General features: G+C 57.4%; 1 protein-coding gene across 9 annotated transcripts in view; it reads left to right on the top strand.

Moving 5' to 3' along the window:
- The window catches only part of PTPRN2 (protein tyrosine phosphatase receptor type N2), a 1,079,664-nt gene that overhangs the window by 997,698 nt on the left and 60,639 nt on the right, over positions 1–21,327 (top strand). For all 9 annotated transcript variants that reach the window (XM_034965368.3, XM_055115580.2, XM_034965369.3 and 6 more), the window contains one exon: positions 11,322–11,395. In XM_034965368.3, the coding sequence (XP_034821259.1) occupies positions 11,322–11,395 (74 nt within the window). The remainder of the gene's footprint in view (positions 1–11,321; positions 11,396–21,327) is intronic.

Raw genomic sequence — 21,327 nt, 5'->3', positions numbered from 1 at the left:
CTTGCAGGACCCTCTCCGGAGCAGAAGTGTGGCTGGCTTAGCATGACTTCCTCCCCCACTTTTTATTACAAGAGTTTTAAACACTCAAGTGGAAGGGGTAGCGTGGCGTCGCCTGCACACCCACCACCCACGCTGGCCAGCCGCCCAGTGTTGGCCGTATTAGCGTGACCTGCGAGCACTTCATTTATTTTCTGGCTGGACGACTTCAAGTAAGTATCAGGCGTCATGACGTCCAAATACTTTAGCCTGCCTGCAGGTCCTAAATACAAGGGCCTTCTCCTAGGTAGCTGCAGCCCCGTTATAACTAAGAAAATTAACAACAACCCCTCAGTGCCCTCTAACACCCAGCTGTGCCCATCTGCCCAGGCTTTGGAGACAGCAGATGAGCAGGTGAAACCACAGAATTGCATTTCCCCATAGTCCTGGAGGCCGGAGGCTGCGGTCCAGGATGTGGCAGGGCTGGCCGTGTCCGAGGCCCTCCCTGGGGCTTGCAGGTGCTGTCTGTAACTAAGGGTCCCCTTTGTTTAAGGACAGCAGACCCACTGCACTAGGGCCCCCTCAGGACCTCACCTTCACTTGCTGGCCTCTCTAGAGGCCCTGTCTCCAAACATGGCCACACTCCGCAGTCCTGGGGGTTGGGGTCGTCACACAGGGGCGTCAGGGCACAGCTCAGCCCACAGCGCCGTTGCTATCACACACTCCCAGGGACTCCCGCCGCTTTCTCTACAACACGGTCTGTTATCTGTTGTCTGTTTTGTTTTTTCCACCAGGATGCAGTCAAGATTCATCATTGCATTTTGGGTTTTGTGTCTCTTTCGTCTTTTTAATTTTGAAACAGCTGTCCCTGGCTTTTTTTCCTGATATGAATGGTTCCTAATAAAGCTGTTCTTTTAGTGACCACTTTCCCGTTCCAAACAATCACAGACTCTCCATGTGGAAGTCTGTAGGGAACTCTGCAAGCCCACGAGAAGCACCTGCCCCCTTCCAGAACTCCCCCTTCCAGAACCCCCGTTTCCCAAGAACCCGGAGTGTACAGGTCTCCACGATGCTGTAGGAACATGACCAGCCTGCTCTGCGACCTTGCCACGGGCCACAGACTTCAAACCCTGCCTTGGCCCTGAGCTCCACCCTGGCCCTCCCCTGTCCTCCCCCTTCCTCCCCTGTCCCCCTCCTCCCCCGTCCTCCTCCTCCCCTGTCTTCCCCCTCCTCGCCGTCCTCCTTTTTCCTCCTCCCACCTCTTTCATGGTTCCCTGTATTCTGATTGGCCGGTCGAGCAGTCCTGCTGCAGAACGATGCTTTCAAAGGCATCCCGTTGCTTGTGGTCTTCCACCAGCAAGAATGTGGAGGCCAGCCCTGTGAGCTCACAGAGTCACAGTTGTGACGGGAGGGTCGCCCCTGACCATGTGGCCTGTAAGGGGCTCGAGGAGTCTGGGTAGCAGCGCCGAGGTTTGCTCTTGGTGAGAGACCCCGAGTCCCGGCACATTGTCGGGGGGCCGCAGGACGGCGGCCGGGGGTGCCCTGGGGACCCCTGCGCTCCGAGACTCGAGGACTACGTGACAAACGGCAGTTCAGGCTGCCGCGGATGCAGGTTTGCTCATCCACGGCCGCTGGGTTAGGGAGACGATTCTGGCACGTTCCAGGCAGGCCGGTGTCGGGAGAGGGTCCCTGCGTGTGGGAGACGGAGGCGGCGGGGTCGGCTGGAGAACCGGGGAAGGAACGCGGCGGCCTCCTCCCGCGGGAAGAGGCCCAAGCCGGGCTCGCCCTGCGGCTCAGCGAGGAGCCCGCCCTGCCGGCTTCTGAGGGCGCGCCCTGGACCCTGCTCTCCTGGGCCTGAGGTGACACGTTCTGTCGACTGAGGCCCCGAGGTTTGCGGAAGTCTCTGGCCGCAGCCGCGGGAGGCGCACACGCTGAGGCCGCGTGACGTGGGGCCCGCCCAGAGCCGCCTCCGCCCGTGTCTCCCCGCAGCCGTCTCTGCCATAACTATCGGAAGAGACCGGAACTGTTGGTTTTGTGTCTGTGAGAAGTGCAGCACTGGGAATAAGTCACCTGCTGACCTGACAGCGGAAACGAAGGACAAGCGGAGTCACCTAGCACCGTCGCTGCTTAGCCCAGAAAATGGCCTCATCAGCGCCCTAGACCTGTTTGCGGACCACTTCCGGAGCTGAAGGAACCACCGAGGTTCTGCGGCTGAGGCGGGAGGCGGGATTGGAGGCGGGGCTGGGCCTGTCCCCCCGGATGCGGGGGCCGCTGCTCTGTTCAGCCGCAGGGCTCTCCCTGCCTCCTCCTTCGGCCACCCAGGCCGGAAGCACCCCGGCCCCTTCTCAGGGACTCTCCCTGTCAGTGAGATCAACCCTCCGGAGCTGCTGTGTCTTCACTGAGCCACAGACCCGGGCGGGGAGGCGGGGCCTTCAGCTGCCGTGGGGTGTGGGGGGCCCTGCCCTGGCCGGGCTGTGCCGCCGGAGCTGCTCCCACCCCCTTCCCTGCTTCACCCCAGCGTCTCTGTGGATGCCGTTTTGACCGCGACCCCTCCCGTGCCGCGGAAGTGAGTTGCTCCCGCGAGCTGTTCGGGCATTTTCCACGCCTGCCCATCAGTTACGCCTCTAGGAAGCTAATGTGTAGGTTCCCCGCCGAATTTCCTCCCTTACTTTTCCAGACGCGCCCGCTTGGCACAGTCTGCCCTGCGCCCCGTGCTGTGGGGTCAGAGGTCACTGCCGTCTGCGGCTCCCCTGGCAGCCCCAAGACCGTCAGTCACAGGTGCAGCTTCTGCCCCCGATCCACAAAACAGGCGTTAATCTCAGGCAGCACAGCCACAAGCCAGAGCTGTTCTTCTGGTGATATCCTGTGTCCTGGTGAGAAGGCGTGTGAGCTGCCCCCTGCTCCTAGTTTCATCTCCTTGGAGGCGCCCTCCAGCAGTTTGTGTCTCTGTCTCGCCGCCGCCACACTCGTCTGTGCTGCTCGCACAGACGAGATTCGTCATCAGTGTTGATGGACGGCCTCTCGGTGGAGCCGTGCAGACAGCGTGGCCCTGCCTGTCTGATATCTGTGCTCCTGTTACAGCAAACTGTTCTAGTTCCTGCGAGAAAGTCGCCACCAGCGCACACAGCCACGCCTCGCTGTGTGTCTGGAGCTGGTCTCTGGGTTGCCCACACTCCACAACTGCAGGCTGGCTCCAGGCGGCGCTTTCTCTGTGCAGGCACCAGGTGCTGCTCAGGGCGTGGGAAGCCAAACCCAGGTCGCTCCAGGTGCTCTGGGCCTGGAGGGCTGCAGGGACAGAGCGCCAGGGATGGGCAGTGTATGTGGCCAAAGCAAGCTGTCTCCCATTCCGGAGGCCAGAAATGGAGGTCAGGGTGTCAGCAGGGCTGGCTTCTCTGGAGGCCTCGCTCCTCAGCACGACCACGGCTGTCTTCGTCTTCACACGGGCGCTCTCCCTCCGCGTGTCCCCAGCATGACTGCGGCTGTCTTCGTCTTCACACGGGTGCTCTTCCTCCGCGTGTCCCCAGCATGACCGCGGCTGTCTTCGTCTTCACACAGGCGCTCTCCCTCCGCGTGTCCCCAGCATGACCGCGGCTGTCTTCGTCTTCACACGGGCGCTCTCCCTCCCGTGTGGGTGTGCAGATTCCTTCTTCCTAACAGCACACCAGTCATATTGCATTAGGGCCGCCCAAATGGCCTCCGCTCGCTTACCTCTGTAAAGACCCTATTTCCAAATAAGGTCATGTTCCCAGGGCTGGGACTCCACTGTGTCTTTTTGGGGGAGGGTACGCAGCCCAACCCTGGGACCTGGTGCCTCCAAGTCAGCTCAGTGACTGGGCGGGCGCTACCTGGCCACGGCAACCCACACACCTTTGGCGTCTGTTCCCCCTGCATCCTGCCCCCGCATAGCCCTGCCTGGGGAGTTCCTTCTACACAGATGCCTGAGATGCGACTAGTGTGGGTTAAAATCGCTTCAGGTATGGGAATCCCCCAGGGCTTGAGGCTCCTTCTAGTCCACCTGCCCCAGGTCACCTGCCCAACATGCTTCGATCCCATTGGGGGGCGACTTTCTAAGAGATCTGTCTGTGGGGGATGCCAGTGAAACCATTTAAGACATGAGACACTAAACCAGCCTTGTGACCATGCCATTTGGGGCCACTGTTGCTCCTCTGGGACCTGCTTTTGACGCATCCAGTGTGGAAGCCAGACACCAGCCTCGCGCTGGGTTATTCAGCTCAGCGGTGGGCAGCGTGCTTCCTGAGTGGTGGCTGGGGCAGGTCTTATTTTCATGACCATCTCTGGATGTAGCAGGGCTTTCTGGATATGAGCCCCAGCCTGTCCCAGTCTGCCCAGATGCAGCATTGTATGCTGAGCTGCGGAGGCCCTGAATGACACTCAGCTGACTTTCCTAAATGTTCGATGAGCTTCATAGCTTGAGCTGAGCATTTCCCAAAGGCATAATTGGAAGCAGAATGCCTGCCTGCTGACTAAGGACAGGAGCGTGTGGGAGGAAGAGGACCTGCCCCTTCAGAATGCGTTCTGTCATCACGCTGTTGCTGGTCTTCAAGTGCCCAGGTCTGCAAAGAATCAAGCCCATGTCGCTTCTCAGAGTATTGAAACAAACGTGGTCCGATCATTTATTCCTTTGCCTCAACTATGACAAGTTCAAAGGCCTTTCTGTGTGTGAGCCGCTGGGACCCCTAAGCAGCACTGACGGCCCTTGCTGACGGCCAGCAGCCCCAGGATGTGCCTTTGCAGCCCTCAGACCTCGATGGACACCATGAACTCGGAGCAGGAGCTTGTGGGTGCTGGTGCCAACTGTGCAGCACATCCTGGAACATGTTCTCTGCTGGAGTCAGGACTCCCTCTAGGAGCAAGACACCGGCTCCACCTCTCCACAGGCCACACCGTCAACATGAAGAAGAGGGCCTCCTGCCAGCATAAATGACTGAGCCTAGACCTTCACAGAAAGCAGAGGCAGTTGGAGAGCCCGAGAGAACACCTGAGACCCCTGAGAGGAAGGAACCCCATTGCCGAGTTCCGTGAGGCCCCTGAGAGGAAGGAACCCCATTGCCGAGTTCCGTGAGGCCCCTGGGAGGAGGGAACCCCATTGCCAAGTTCCGTGAGGCCCCTGGACTCAGCAGTGGCTTCACAGATGGCCTCACGCATCCTCCAAACAGCAGCACCGTGGAGCCCGTGTGCTGGTGGGAGGCAGATTCTTGGCCCTGCAGAGCAGCTTCCTGAGTGTGGACAGCAAGCCAGGAAGCCTGGGGGAATGCCGTCCTCAGGGATCTGTGTAGCAAGACGATGTTCCGGGCAGAGGAGTCTTCCACACGCTTTCCTCAGATGCAGTGGGGTGGGCACGGGAGGTTCTAGATCATGATTAATGACTATACCACCGCGTCCTCTAGCATGCTTAGCTGGGCCGTCTCCCAAGGCTCTTTGCCATAGTAATAATCAACAAGAAATTGTGGGATGTGTCTCTTCTGTTGGCACCTATGAAAAATCGCTCCATATGTTCTGCCACCACGGGGCAGCGAGAACATGCTTTGCCAGCTTGGCTGACCTGCCCAGTTGGGTGCGTGTCCACCGTCATCTCAGCCTTGCTCCTCATTGCTTGCTGCGTGCCATTTACCACAACAGTGCTGTGAGTTGTATGTTATCATCCTGCATTCTCCGAACACTGAACGGTTTACCCAGGATCGCCCGCTGGCAAGCAGTGGGGCTGGGAGTCAAACCCTGTGCTCCCCTGTGGACCACGAGGCCGTGACCACGTGAATCGTTCCATCCTTCTGAGTCTTAGTTTCTTCAGCCTAAAACGGGAAGGTAGTCCCTGTTCTGTCCGTGGTCCAGGAAGGCCACTGGGTCCAGGATGAGAGAAGAGGATCTAATCCGTGAAAATATGGAACATCTGAGAAATTTGAAACACTCTTTTTTTTTTTTGTATTTAAAAAAAATTTTTTTGAGACAGAGTTTCACTCTTGTTGTCCAGGCTGGAGTGCAATGGCACAGTCTCAGCTCACTGCAACCTCTGCCTCCCGGGTTCAAGCAATTCTCCTGCCTCAGCCTCCCAAGTAGCTGGGATTACAGCCGCCCACCACCACACCCATGCCTGGCTAATTTTTGTATTTTTAGTAGAGATGTGGTTTTGCCACTTTGGCCAGACTGGTCTCAAACTCCTGACCTCAGGTGATCCACCCACCTCAGCCTCCCAAAGTACTGGGATTATAGGTGTGAGCCACCGCGGCCGGCCTGAAATATTGTTGAACAAGGCACTAACGCATGATAAACACAGTAAAGGTTCAGAAAAGGAACGTGCACAGTGGGTTAATTTAACCCAATGACATTAACTCAGTTATAGGGCCAGGTGAAGGAAGACTCTACGTGAGTTCCCACATTTTCCTGGCCTCTCAGTAAATTCTCAGACTACGGTTTTGAAGAGCACACCCATTCTTAATGGAAACATGAGCCCCAGGCTGTTATGAATTCTCACCCTGTGGTTCCCGCCATTGTTCTGTGTTGCCTCCCCAGGGAGGTCTGATGTTTCATTTGACAACAGAAGGGAGCAGCCTTCAGTTCCCCGAGCACAGGCCAGGGCTGATTGCGCGTGGGCCTGCCCTGGCTTCATCTCCAGCCTGGGGTTGGCCTTGAGAGGCCCCAGGCCACCTGCCTCCCTTCACTTCATAGAACACGAAGACCCCTCCACAGGCCTCGCACGTCAAGGAAACTGCCCTTTAGGGGACTTGGGAACTGGATGCCATCATCCTATTTGCTCTCAAAACATCTCATAAAAAGTAAGAGAATCACAAAATAGAGATTCGCCAGGCACATGAACTCTCCGCACGAGGAACGGTTGCCGCCCCCTGCAGGAATCAGAGTCCGCCCTCCTCCACAGCCTGCAGCGTCCCTTGGCCCTCCCAGGATGGCTCCAAGCATTTCCCGGAGGTTCCAAATGACCCCATATTACAAACACAATGATTTTGCTGGCCAGGCACAGTGGCTCATGCCTGTAATCCCAGCACTTTGGGAGGCCGAGGCAGGTGGATCATCTGAGGTCAGGAGTTTGAGACCACCCTGGCCAACATGGTGAAGCCCTGTCTCTACTAAAAATACAAAAATTAGCCATGTGCAGTGGTGCGCACCTGTAGTCCCAGCTACTCGGGAGGCTGAGGCAGGAGAATCACTTGAACCCAAGAGGTGGAGGTTGCAGTGATCCAATATTGTGCCACTGCACTTGAGCTTGGGTGACGGAGCAAGACCCTGTCTCTTTAAAAAAAAGACTTCGCTGGTAATTTCAAAAGCAACATGTTGACACAAAATCAAATATGCGATCAGGAAGTAGGAGCTCTCCGAAGCCATGGAAGCCGGGTCCTTGACTCAGTGCCATCTTTAAAGGGTGACCTCGGGGGAAATGAATTCGGCTGAAACAATTTTCCACCAAGAAGCCCATGGATTGTCCACTCGCCAGCAGGGCTCAGGTGCCCATGGCAGATTCCCCCTCTGCCATCGAGAGGAGAGGGCCGGGCTCGTAGAATGCATGTCTAACTCCCCAGGACTCCCGAGCCAGGGAAGCATTTTCTTAATTTTCCAATGAGAAAATCCAGCTGGCACTTGTCTGCTGAGTCCAGTGGCAGTGGCCACTTTCCCCTTGGCCTGTTGCTCACAGGGCCTGGCGGCAGGGACCCCTCAGCTGAGGAGGAGCTGCCAGCACGCTGCCCTGATGCCTCCTCTGCCCTCCGTAGAGGCCAGGCCACTGGTCTCAGGGTGCCGTGGGCACCGTCAAAGCACGAGACCAAGCCAGGTCAAAAGCCTGGGGGCTCCGGGCTGCGCTGCCTGTTCCCTGCCCTGCTCCCTCCTGACCCTGCTCTTGGTAAAGCCTTCTCAGACATGTAAGAACGGTCCGCAGTTGCTGGTCTCACAAGTGCCTAAAGGTGGCTGTGCTGAAAATGAGGCAGGGCCCTAGAGGCCCCTGGAAGCAGCCAGAAGCCCCTGCTTTTATTCCCACGCTCTGTGTGGGCTGCAGCACCGGGCCCAGCCCAGCACCTCTGACCACAGCCTCATCTCTGGCTGCGGTGTCTGTGTGGCCCCACTGTGAAACTGGGTTTCTGGAATCAATGTTTGGAGTAGTGTTTGTGGGGTGTTCAGATGTCAGAGTCAACCAATTTTTTTCTGATGATTTGTATTACAATTTCCTGCCACTGCCAATTTTCACTCTCCAAAAACTAATTTGTGCAGGAGCTAAAAGCCATTGAGTCCCTGGGATTTTTGCATCATTCACACCTTCGTTCAGAGCTGATGGGATGATTTGCAGCTTCATGACATTCCTGAGGCATTCAGCTGCATAGAGCATGTGCATATGTACACATGCATTCTTCTCCTCTCTCTAGATGTTTTTTCTTATCCCATCTTGTCACCCCTGAAAGAGGCTGACATTCCTACCTGAAGGAAGGTGTCAGGACGGCATCCAACCTGGAGTGTATTGATCTCTAGTGCACAGTACTTTCCTAGTTCAATCAGTTAAAACACTCACTAAGTTTTCCAAGCCCTAGAATTTGTTGTTTTAAAAACTGTAAGTAAAATCTCCAAGAAAAATGAAAGAATTGCATAGAGAAGCAGAGTCCGTGCAGCTTCACCACCACCACACTGCTCCATGATTGGGGCCACTTCCTTCTGGTGCCAGCGCCCACAGGAGGTGCGCAGTGAGTTTGGAGTTTGGCCACAGGTCCAGAGGGGACCCACGGCCACCAAGCACTGGCCTCCGAGGGCTCCAGCGAGGGTGCTTTTGTTTTCTCAGAAAAGATGGAAATTGGTGTTGTGTGCAGCACCAAAAGGTTTTCCCTGGGACAAACAGCAGCAGAGCCGAGATGCTGTTGCTTCCAGATTTCAGCCAGGGATGGCAGTGACAGGCCCTCTGGAGTGGCCACTACCATCACACCGGCTGCAGCAGGGAGGCGTAACCTGGGCATCCTGTCCCACAAAGCAGGCAGGACCCCCACCCCCACCCCCACACGGGGGAGGAGCTACAGCTGCCCAAACCGTAGCTGCAGTCCCAGGCAGCCCTGCACACTTAGGGACCCAGGAAGAAGATCCTTGCCCCTGCAGGAAGTGCCTGTTCCTGCTACCTGGATTCTCCCTGCTGTTGGCACCCATGCTGATCTTGGAGCAAAGTCAGGGCTGAGCCCGGGCACTGTCACAGCCCAGCAGGTGTGACACTCGGGGCAGTGCTGACACACCAGCCCCCTGCCACCTCAGCCCCCTCTGGACTTTGGGCACCAACAAGCATGGGAGGGAAGCCGAAGGAGGGCTGAGGGCAGCTCAGCTCTGGCCTGCAGGTGCCCCTTGGCACAAACAGCCTGGGTGCCATGAATGGCAGCAGGAGACAGAGATTCCTGGGCAAAAGGGGGCAGGTCCTCCATGAAGCACCACCTTCAGGCCAGGGAGGGTTTGAAGGCTGGGGGCTGGGCTGCAAGTCCTGTGGATCAGAGTGGGAACTCATGGTGCCTTTTCCAGGCCTGCCCACGGCCACTCGTGGGCCAATCAGCATGTACTTCCTTCCCTCTGAGGCCCATAAATGCCCCAGGCATAGCCAGAGCTGGGCAGACATGGGGATGACCAGCTGCAGAGAGGAGCTTCCCACTCCAAGGCCTCCTCTCTGCTGAGGGCTGTAGAGACAATGGGACAAGCAGCCTGCAGAGAGGAGCTACCCACTCCAGAGCCTCCCCTTTGCTAGGAGCTGAACACTCATCGGGACCCTCTGGCTGCAGAAAGGAGCTGCCCACTGTGGGAGACTGAGCTGTTCTATTGCTCGATAAACCCCTCTTCATCTTGCTCATCCTCCACTTGTCTCCATACCTCATTCTTCCTGGTCGCAGAACAAGAACTCAGGACCTGTCGAATGGTGGGGCTAGAAGAGCTGCAGCACAAACAGGGCTGAGACATGCCCCCTGCTCGCCACATTGTGGGTAAAGAGAAGGAGAGAACAGCTGTAGCCCTTCAGGGAGCCCAGACCTGGGAGCTCCCGGAGCTAGGCCTGCGACTCCATCTTTGGGACCCTGTGGTTCCTGGTATCTCCAAACTTCCAGGAGCTACCATGTTCCTCAGTGTCAACCATGGAAGCTGCTTGCAGTGTGTCTGGTCTGGCCGCAGCCTCACAGAGAGCCGGCGCCCATGCTGGCACCTGGAGCTGCCCACCCTGCTGCAGCACCCAGCGTGCCTGACTGGTGTGGCCAGACCCCGTGCTCCTCACACACCCCTCGCCACTCCATGCCTGACTCGCCCTTGGCAGGCACGGGACCCAGGCTGGTAGTGTGAGCCAAACGTGGCCTGCCAGGCCCAGCCTGAGCAACACTTGGGCAAAGGCGCCACCGGCCACAGAGATTTCTGGCCAGAAAAACACCACCCCAAAGATCCTGTAACACAAAGTGCACCTTGCAGAGAGAAGGAAGCGGCCACACGCCAGGGAGTTGGGAGGTGCAGGAGGGGCTCTTGCGGCTTCCACTCCTCTGTGAGCTCTGCTTGTCGAAGTTTCTAAAAACAGAGCAAAGAGGAGGGCGGTCACAGCAAGCAGGATGGGGGCTACCCCAGAACCAAAGCCAAGGCAGCTCTCGTATCACACACGTCACAAGTGCCTACTGTCCCCCCGCTGCGCCCGGCTTCAGCAGCTGTCAGGTTACTCTGCCTGTCCGAGCGAGTTTTTATGCCAGTCTCCACCAGTACATTTTTCCTCCATTTCCTCTTTATCTGCATTTTATTTGTCTCTTACTCTCCTTTTAAAACTAAATTCCAGTAATCTTGAGGACGTAACTGTTCATTGACTATGAAACTTTCTATTTTGAAACCCGGGCGATTGCTTAATGTTCATATTTCTGTTTACCCGCTGTGTGTTGCCAAGTGTGTCTGTGATTTAAAGGCCAACATGGTATAAAATTCTGCAGAGGAACCCCTGACCTTGGTGTGTGAACTCCACGTGGGGAAAACACCAGGATATCTCCATTCTGCTGAGCGGGAGCTTGGTGCCAGTTCCCCACATGCCTTTCATCTGCCTCCCACCTGGAGGATCACAAATGGAGGGGAGGATGGGAGCAGGAACATTGGAAACCACATTCAGGAGGGTGTGAGCAGAGTCCTGGGAGAGGATGCGGGTGGGCCCTGGAGCCCGGGCAGGGGTCCCACACTGCTGGGCTATAGGCCCTGGAGGCTGGTTGGGAGTCCCACACTGCTGTGCGATGGACCCTGGAGGCCGGGCAGGGGTCCCATGCTGCTGGGTGGTGGGCCCTGGAGGCCAAGTGGGGGTCTCACACTGCTGGGTGGGCCAGTGTTCCTCTGACCCCTGCACTGTGTCCTTGCAGATGACCACTCCCGGGTCCTGCTGAAGGCGGAGAACAGCCACAGCCACTCAGACTACATCAACGCCAGCCCCATCGTAAGTGCACTGCCAGGGCAGGGGCCCCAGGCTTTCCCTCGGGCGGCACGGACGCGGCAAATCACGTGGGAAGGTTCTCGGGGGAAATCACGTCCCCACCCAGCTCGGCATCTCTGCGGTGGACGGGGCCGACTCTGCCCATTGGGCTCCCGCCACTCCCCTGTTCCTTCACCAGCGGGGCTGTTTATGAGCCGTGTGGGTCCCGGCTCACGCTGGGCGGTGGGTTCCGTGACTTGTAGAACATCCAGCAATGGCGACTGGACAGTTTCCTGACTAGAAGACATGGCTTTTAGGAGAGGTTCGTAGTGGGTGCCGTTCCTCTTTCCTGGAGCTACACATTCCCTGTATATTCATGGGGCATGGGGACACGAGGCCTCAGTCTACGCTTTTTGTAACAATCAGTGGCTTGGAGGCAGGTCCAGAATTTCAGGTTCATTTTCCTGAAGTATTTCCAGTGAATGGGACCCTGTTTCTTAAGAAAGAGACCGTTTGCTGGCTGTTCCTCCCCCTGGGATAGACACAGGTGCAGTGGAGATCGGGCTGTCCTGTGTTTCTGGGGACGAGTGTGGTGGCAGCTCCTGTGCCGTGAGTTATGAGTCCCTGTGGCCTGTGGTCCCTCACTTCCCAGGGGCTCCTCTCAGCCCATGCTGGACACGGCTCTCACCCTGTTTAACTCTGGGCATCCCCCTTCTCTGTCATGACCTGTGGGGGGAGCAGGGCTGAATGGGGAGGTTTGCAGCCCTCCCAGAGTGAGCAGAGGAGGGAGAGATATGAGCATGGAGAGGGCTGAAGCCACAGGCTGGGGACACTCGGACTGGCTGTTCAGATGAGCAGTGATGGTGGCAGGTGGCGGGGGCGGGATGGGACACTGTCTAGGGCCGGGGCTTTGGAGACCAGGCGGATGGCACTTTAAACCAGTGGTGGAGAGGCTGGGGCTCCGTGCAGATTTATGGCGGACGCTGGTTGTCATGTTTCCCCCTTTAAACAGCTCTTCTCAATTCTGGTCTTCAGGGAAGGATGAGGACATCTCACTAAAATTCCAAATTTGCCTTTAATCAAACATGGTGCCTGCAGGATGCGACGCTGTTCTAGGGCTGAGTGAGATGGGGCAGGTGATCGAGGCACAAATCACACCCTACGGTGTCCCGAAGTTTCTTTGCTCATCCATAGGGAGCTTTGGATGAAAGTATTGGCCCAACTGCCTGCAGGCCACGGCCACTGATGGCGGACGGTGCTCAGCTCTCGGCTCTGCTGCTCTCAGCGGCCACTGATGGCAGATGGTGCTCAGCTCTCGGCTCTGCTGCTCTCAGTGGCCACTGATGGCAGATGGTGCTCAGCTCTCGGCTCTGCTGGTCTCAGTGGCCACTGATGGTGGAGGATGCTCAGCTCTCGGCTCTGCTGGTCTCAGCAGCCACTGATGGCGGACGGTGCTCAGCTCTCGGCTCTGCTGGTCTCAGCAGCCACTGATGGCAGATGGCGCTCAGCTCTCGGCTCTGCTGGTCTCAGCGGCCACTGATGGCAGATGGCGCTCAGCTCTCGGCTCTGCTGGTCTCAGCGGCCACTGATGGTGGAGGATGCTCAGCTCTCGGCTCTGCTGGTCTCAGTGGCCACTGATGGCGGACAGTGCTCAGCTCTTGGCTCTGCTGGTCTCAATGGCCACTGATGGTGGAGGGTGCTCAGCTCTCAGCTCTGCTGGTCTCAGTGGCCACTGATGGCAGACGGTGCTCAGCTCTTGGCTCTGCTGGTCTCGGCGGCCACTGATGGTGGACGGTGCTCAGCTCTCAGCTCTGCTGGTCTCAGTGGCCACTGATGGCGGACAGTGCTCAGCTCTTGGCTCTGCTGGTCTCGGCGGCCACTGATGGTGGAGGATGCTCAGCTCTCGGCTCTGCTGGTCTCAGTGGCCACTGATGGCGGACAGTGCTCAGCTCTTGGCTCTGCTGGTCTCAATGGCCACTGATGGTGGAGGGTGCTCAGCTCTCAGCTCTGCTGGTCTCAGTGGCCACTGATGGCAGACGGTGCTCAGCTCATGGCTCTGCTGGTCTCGGCGGCCACTGATGGTGGACGGTGCTCAGCTCTCAGCTCTGCTGGTCTCAGTGGCCACTGATGCCGGACAGTGCTCAGCTCTCGGCTCTGCTGGTCTCGGCGGCCACTGATGGTGGAGGATGCTCAGCTCTCGGCTCTGCTGGTCTCGGCGGCCACTGATGGTGGACGGTGCTCAGCTCTCAGCTCTGCTGGTCTCAGTGGCCACTGATGGCAGACGGTGCTCAGCTCTTGGCTCTGCTGGTCTCGGCGGCCACTGATGGTGGAGGATGCTCAGCTCTCGGCTCTGCTGGTCTCAACGGCCACTGATGGTGGACGGTGCTCAGCTCTCAGCTCTGCTGGTCTCAGCGGCCACTGATGGCAGACGGTGCTCAGCTCTTGGCTCTGCTGGTCTCGGCAGCCACTGATGGTGGATGGTGCTCAGCTCTCAGCTCTGCTGGTCTCAGTGGCCACTGATGGCGGACAGTGCTCAGCTCTTGGCTCTGCTGGTCTCGGCGGCCACTGATGGTGGAGGATGCTCAGCTCTCGGCTCTGCTGGTCTCGGCGGCCACTGATGGTGGACGGTGCTCAGCTCTCAGCTCTGCTGGTCTCAGTGGCCACTGATGGCGGACAGTGCTCAGCTCTTGGCTCTGCTGGTCTCGGCGGCCACTGATGGTGGAGGATGCTCAGCTCTCGGCTCTGCTGGTCTCAGTGGCCACTGATGGCGGACAGTGCTCAGCTCTTGGCTCTGCTGGTCTCGGCAGCCACTGATGGCGGAGGATGCTCAGCTCTCGGCTCTGCTGGTCTCAGTGGCCACTGATGGCGGACAGTGCTCAGCTCTTGGCTCTGCTGGTCTCGGCGGCCACTGATGGTGGAGGATGCTCAGCTCTTGGCTCTGCTGGTCTCGGCAGCCACTGATGGTGGAGGATGCTCAGCTCTCAGCTCTGCTGGTCTCGGCGGCCACTGATGGCGGACAGTGCTCAGCTCTCAGCTCTGCTGGTCTCAGCGGCCACTGATGGTGGACGGTGCTCAGCTCTCAGCTCTGCTGGTCTCAGCGGCCACTGATGGCAGACGGTGCTCAGCTCTTGGCTCTGCTGGTCTCAGTGGCCACTGATGGTGGACAGTGCTCAGCTCTTGGCTCTGCTGGTCTCAGTGGCCACTGATGGTGGACAGTGCTCAGCTCTTGGCTCTGCTGGTCTCGGCGGCCACTGATGGCGGACAGTGCTCAGCTCTCGGCTCTGCTGGTCTCGGCAGCCACTGATGGTGGACGGTGCTCAGCTCTCAGCTCTGCTGGTCTCAGCGGCCACTGATGGCGGACGGTGCTCAGCTCTTGGCTCTGCTGGTCTCAGTGGCCACTGATGGTGGACGGTGCTCAGCTCTTGGCTCTGCTGGTCTCGGCGGCCACTGATGGCGGACAGTGCTCAGCTCTCAGCTCTGCTGGTCTCGGCGGCCACTGATGGCGGACAGTGCTCAGCTCTCAGCTCTGCTGGTCTCAGTGGCCACTGATGGTGGAGGGTGCTCAGCTCTCAGCTCTGCTGGTCTCAGCGGCCACTGATGGCGGAGGGTGCTCAGCTCTCAGCTCTGCTGGTCTCAGCGGCCACTGATGGCAGACGGTGCTCAGCTCTCAGCTCTGCTGGTCTCAGTGGCCACTGATGGCGGACAGTGCTCAGCTCTCGGCTCTTCTGGTCTCGGCGGCCACTGATGGTGGAGGGTGCTCAGCTCTCAGCTCTGCTGGTCTGGGCAGCCACTGATGGCGGAGGATGCTCAGCTCTCGGCTCTGCTGGTCTCAGTGGCCACTGATGGCGGACAGTGCTCAGCTCTTGGCTCTGCTGGTCTCGGCGGCCACTGATGGTGGAGGATGCTCAGCTCTTGGCTCTGCTGGTCTCGGCGGCCACTGATGGTGGAGGATGCTCAGCTCTCAGCTCTGCTGGTCTCAACGGCCACTGATGGTGGAGGGTGCTCAGCTCTCAGCTCTGCTGGTCTCAGTGGCCACTGATGGCAGACGGTGCTCAGCTCTTGGCTCTGCTGGTCTCGGCGGCCACTGATGGTGGACGGTGCTCAGCTCTCAGCTCTGCTGGTCTCAGTGGCCACTGATGGCGGACAGTGCTCAGCTCTTGGCTCTGCTGGTCTCGGCGGCCACTGATGGTGGAGGATGCTCAGCTCTCGGCTCTGCTGGTCTCGGCGGCCACTGATGGTGGACGGTGCTCAGCTCTCAGCTCTGCTGGTCTCAGTGGCCACTGATGGCAGACGGTGCTCAGCTCTTGGCTCTGTTGGTCTCGGCGGCCACTGATGGTGGACGGTGCTCAGCTCTCAGCTCTGCTGGTCTCAGTGGCCACTGATGGCGGACAGTGCTCAGCTCTTGGCTCTGCTGGTCTCGGCGGCCACTGATGGTAGAGGATGCTCAGCTCTTGGCTCTGCTGGTCTCGGCGGCCACTGATGGTGGAGGATGCTCAGCTCTCGGCTCTGCTGGTCTCAACGGCCACTGATGGCGGACGGTGCTCAGCTCTCAGCTCTGCTGGTCTCAGCGGCCACTGATGGCAGACGGTGCTCAGCTCTTGGCTCTGCTGGTCTCGGCAGCCACTGATGGTGGACGGTGCTCAGCTCTCAGCTCTGCTGGTCTCAGTGGCCACTGATGGCGGACAGTGCTCAGCTCTTGGCTCTGCTGGTCTCGGCGGCCACTGATGGTGGAGGATGCTCAGCTCTCGGCTCTGCTGGTCTCGGCGGCCACTGATGGTGGATGGTGCTCAGCTCTCAGCTCTGCTGGTCTCAGTGGCCACTGATGGCGGACAGTGCTCAGCTCTTGGCTCTGCTGGTCTCGGCGGCCACTGATGGTGGAGGATGCTCAGCTCTTGGCTCTGCTGGTCTCGGCGGCCACTGATGGTGGAGGATGCTCAGCTCTCAGCTCTGCTGGTCTCGGCGGCCACTGATTGCGGACAGTGCTCAGCTCTCAGCTCTGCTGGTCTCAGCGGCCACTGATGGTGGACGGTGCTCAGCTCTCAGCTCTGCTGGTCTCAGCGGCCACTGATGGCGGACGGTGCTCAGCTCTTGGCTCTGCTGGTCTCAGTGGCCACTGATGGTGGACAGTGCTCAGCTCTTGGCTCTGCTGGTCTCGGCGGCCACTGATGGCGGACAGTGCTCAGCTCTCAGCTCTGCTGGTCTCGGCGGCCACTGATGGCGGACAGTGCTCAGCTCTCAGCTCTGCTGGTCTCAGTGGCCACTGATGGTGGAGGGTGCTCAGCTCTCAGCTCTGCTGGTCTCAGCGGCCACTGATGGCAGACGGTGCTCAGCTCTCAGCTCTGCTGGTCTCAGTGGCCACTGATGGCGGACAGTGCTCAGCTCTCGGCTCTTCTGGTCTCGGCGGCCACTGATGGTGGAGGGTGCTCAGCTCTCAGCTCTGCTGGTCTCGGCAGCCACTGATGGCGGAGGATGCTCAGCTCTCGGCTCTGCTGGTCTCAGTGGCCACTGATGGCGGACAGTGCTCAGCTCTTGGTTCTGCTGGTCTCGGCGGCCACTGATGGTGGAGGATGCTCAGCTCTTGGCTCTGCTGGTCTCGGCGGCCACTGATGGTGGAGGATGCTCAGCTCTCAGCTCTGCTGGTCTCGGCGGCCACTGATGGCGGACAGTGCTCAGCTCTCAGCTCTGCTGGTCTCAGCGGCCACTGATGGTGGACGGTGCTCAGCTCTCAGCTCTGCTGGTCTCAGCGGCCACTGATGGCAGACGGTGCTCAGCTCTTGGCTCTGCTGGTCTCAGTGGCCACTGATGGTGGACAGTGCTCAGCTCTTGGCTCTGCTGGTCTCGGCGGCCACTGATGGCGGACGGTGCTCAGCTCTCAGCTCTGCTGGTCTCAACGGCCACTGATGGTGGACGGTGCTCAGCTCTCAGCTCTGCTGGTCTCAGTGGCCACTGATGGTGGAGGGTGCTCACCTCTCAGCTCTGCTGGTCTCAGCGGCCACTGATGGCAGACGGTGCTCAGCTCTCAGCTCTGCTGGTCTCAGTGGCCACTGATGGCGGACGGTGCTCAGCTCTCGGCTCTGCTGGTCTCGGCAGCCACTGATGGTGGACGGTGCTCAGCTCTCAGCTCTGCTGGTCTCAGTGGCCACTGATGGCAGACAGTGCTCAGCTCTCGGCTCTGCTGGTCTCGGCGGCCACTGATGGTGGAGGATGCTCAGCTCTCGGCTCTGCTGGTCTTGGCGGCCACTGATGGCGGACAGTGCTCAGCTCTCGGCTCTGCTGGTCTCGGCGGCCACTGATGGTGGAGGGTGCTCAGCTCTCAGCTCTGCTGGTCTCGGCAGCCACTGATGGCGGAGGATGCTCAGCTCTCGGCTCTGCTGGTCTCAGTGGCCACTGATGGCGGACAGTGCTCAGCTCTTGGCTCTGCTGGTCTCAGCGGCCACTGATGGCGGACAGTGCTCAGCTCTCGGCTCTGCTGGTCTCAGCACACCTGTGGGATAAAGCACGCTGGGAAGATGTCCACATGCCTGAGCCAGTCCCGTTTTCCCGCACTTCGTGGCCCACACAGTGAGCATGTTCGGCTTTGAGAGACTGAATTCAAAGTGAAGAACTGGTCTAGTGTACTTGGTCTACACCACCTGAACCCAGGTTTCTGTTTATGTGTTCATTCTTAAGAAGGAATCACTTCCTTCCTTCCAGCAGAGGTTGACTCCCAAGCTTGGTTCCGTCTGGGTTTCAAAGATCCTCATTCATCTTCCTTAATAAGATGTGATGCACATAGTATTTTTCTGTCATCAATTCTAATTCAAAAACATCAAACCAAAGCCTCGCTGATGTGCCAGCCTCTCACTTGATGAACAGAACGTGCGTTCTGGTAAAGCCAGGTGTGCGCGCCTGGATTCCGTTCCTGTACTATGTGCAGCAGAGTTGGCAACACGAAACCGTCCGAAGGAAAAGAAAAGCCATGTTGAGGTCCCTTTTCCCTGAGATGAACCATTTGATGAAGCCAGAATGAGGAATAAAGCCGTGATTCACAAGCCTAAAAGACGAGAGTTCAGCGTTGCAGCTGGGCCCACTCTCCCCCACTCGATGGGTTCCAACTTGCAGATGTCTGCGCTATTCCAGGCCACAGCCAAGCCCCAGCGTGGGCAGCAGTGCCCAGTGCAGCAACTGTGTCGAGCTGGAAACGGTGGACAGCTTTCATCTCATGTGGGAACCAGAGGGGGTGTGTGTTTGGGGGATGAATTCCTGCACATTCATGCAACTCTCTCTCCAGGCCTTACTGGGCAGGAGCTTGGGTGAGAAGGTGAGGCCAGGAGGGAGAAATAATTTTATGGTATGTTTTGTGTCTTTCCTTTATTTCATACCACAATTCTTTTTTTTTCCAAATTTGGGTTGTAAGAATGAAGCAGAAGAAATCGATGGTGCCTCTTTATGAAATAGCTGAAGGTACAATGATAATTACCTTCCTAGCAGCAGCTGAATGAAAAGCTCACAATTACAGCAAAGGAAGGCCCTGGCTGTGCAGGATAAAACCATGATAATTACATCTGTCATATTTGTACTTAGTCCTCATTACATTGCAGGGAAGGCATCCAGTGGTAAATAATGTGCAATCTTTGCTTTTAAATCAGAGGTCATGAAAGTCAATGGGAATTCTGTTTTCCCTCGTAGGTTGTCTGAGAGAGAAACCCATGAGCTACATTTAAAACAGCCTGATTATTACTGAGGACACCAAGTTGAGGAATGGTGTTCACGCAACAGCCCACTCAAACACAGCACACAAGCTTCATTACCAGGACAACTCTGAAACTCCCAGTGATGCGTAAAAACGAGCTTAATTCTTCATTTCACTGTCTATTAAGGGAGAAAAAAACCATCATTTAAAGTTTTAATTCAGAATGCATTTAACTATGTAGGGACAGAGTGGCTTTTCAGAAAAAGAAGAGAGGTTGGATGTTCTGACTAGCATAAGAAATTGGCCAAATATGGGAACCACTTCAGTTATTTACAACCAAAATTCTGTGTATAATAATGGTTTATATTCAGTATTTTACTTAAGTAAATCTCAACTCCTGAGAATACAATATAAAAATATTTCAAGTTCAAAAGTCAATCTGCTGACTGGGTGCAGTGGCTCATGCCTGTAATCCCAGCACTTTGGGAGGCCAAGGCGGGTGAATCACTTGAGTTCAGAAGTTTAAGACCAGCCTGGCCAACGTGGTGAAACCCCATCTCTACTAAAAACACAAAAACTAGCCAGGCGTGGTGGCGCATACCTGTAATCCCAGCTGAGGCAGGAGAAACATTTGAACCCAGGAGAGAGAGATTGCAGTGAGCCGAGATCATGCCACCACACTCCAGCCTGGGGTAAAGAACAAGACCTTGTCTCAAAAAAAACAAGTCAATCTCCCATTGATTACTGAAGCTACAATTTCCCAATAAATTCCCATATTAAGACTTAGTATTTGGAAAAGGGACTTGACAAGTCAGATGATGGTTTTCAAGAAAGCGTTTCATGAAATTTGCTTTAAATGTTAGGAAAGGCAGGTGGAGATGTGGGCAGGTGGAGAGGTAGGCAGGTGGAGAGGTGGGCAGGTGGAGAGGTGGGCAGGTGGAAAGGTGGGCAGGTGGAGAGGTGGGCAGGTGGAGAGGTGGGCAGGTGGAGAGGTGGGCAGGTGGAGAGGGGCAGGTGGAGAGGTGGGCAGGTGGAGAGGTGGGCAGGTGGACAGGTGGGCAGGTGGAGAGGGGCAGGTGGAGAGGTGGGCAGGTGGAGAGGTGGGCAGGTGGAGAGGTGGGCAGGTAGAGAGGGGCAGGTGGAGAGGTGGGCAGGTGGAGAGGTGGGCAGGTGGAGAGGTGGGCAGGTGGAGAGGTGGGCAGGTGGAGAGGGGCAGGTGGAGAGGTGGGCAGGTGGAGAGGTGGGCAGGTGGACAGGTGGGCAGGTGGAGAGGGGCAGGTGGAGAGGTGGGCAGGTGGAGAGGTGGGCAGGTGGAGAGGTGGGCAGGTAGAGAGGGGCAGGTGGAGAGGTGGGCAGGTGGAGAGGTGGGCAGGTGGAGAGGTGGGCAGGTGGAGAGGGGCAGGTGGAGAGGTGGGCAGGTGGAGAGGTGGGCAGGTGGAGAGGTGGGCAGGTGGAGAGGGGCAGGTGGAGAGGTGGGCAGGTGGAGAGTTGGGCAGGTAGAAATACCTACAGATGAGGCGTGTGCTTATTCTCTGTGCAAGATTTCAGAGTAAAGATGTGACACCCGTGCCCTTCCCCAAAGCTGGCCAGATCCTCTTAAGATGTTAAGGTCACAGCTGCCAGAGGCCGGGGCTGGTTTGGGAGCAGAAACTGGCGTTCCCTTCACCTGCCCCACAGTGGGTGCCTCTGCCACCATGGAGGCTGTTGAGGACTGCAGGACACAGTCCAGTGGTCCTGACATGCTGAGTGCTTCATTTCTAAAATGAGCTTTGTTTGGAATATTGGGGAAATTGTGGCTAAGTTTTTCATGCAGATTAGGGTTTCTAAAGATACTTGTTTAGTAATTATCCTCTGATAGCATAAGGCGCATCACTAGGCCATCTTTACACTGTGTATTCAGAGAGACAGAGGAACACACCTCACTAGTGTCCTAGTTCGTATGACATCTTCATAAGAATCAGTCAACCAAGGGATAACAGACTCAACACAGACAAATGGGCTTTATTTTTATTTTTAAAAAGTAAGCCGGGGGCAGTGGCTTATGCCTGTAATCCCAGCACTTTGGGAGGCCAAAGCAGGCAGATTGCCTGAGGTCAGGAGCTCGAGACCAGCCTGGCCAATATGGTGAAACCCCATCTCTACTAAAAATACAAAAAGTAGCCGGGTGTGGTGGCACATGCCTGTAATCCCAGCCACTCTGGAGGCTGAGGCAGGAGAATCGCTTGAACCCAGGAGGCAGAGGTTGCAGTGAGCCAAGATTGCGCCACTGCACTCCAGCGTGGAT

The sequence above is a fragment of the Pan paniscus genome, chromosome 6 (genome assembly GCF_029289425.2).
Source record: "Pan paniscus chromosome 6, NHGRI_mPanPan1-v2.0_pri, whole genome shotgun sequence".
NCBI classification, from domain to species: domain Eukaryota; kingdom Metazoa; phylum Chordata; class Mammalia; order Primates; family Hominidae; genus Pan; species Pan paniscus.
The sequence above is the reverse complement of the archived record's forward strand: the minus strand, read 5'-3'. Positions and strand labels throughout refer to the sequence as shown.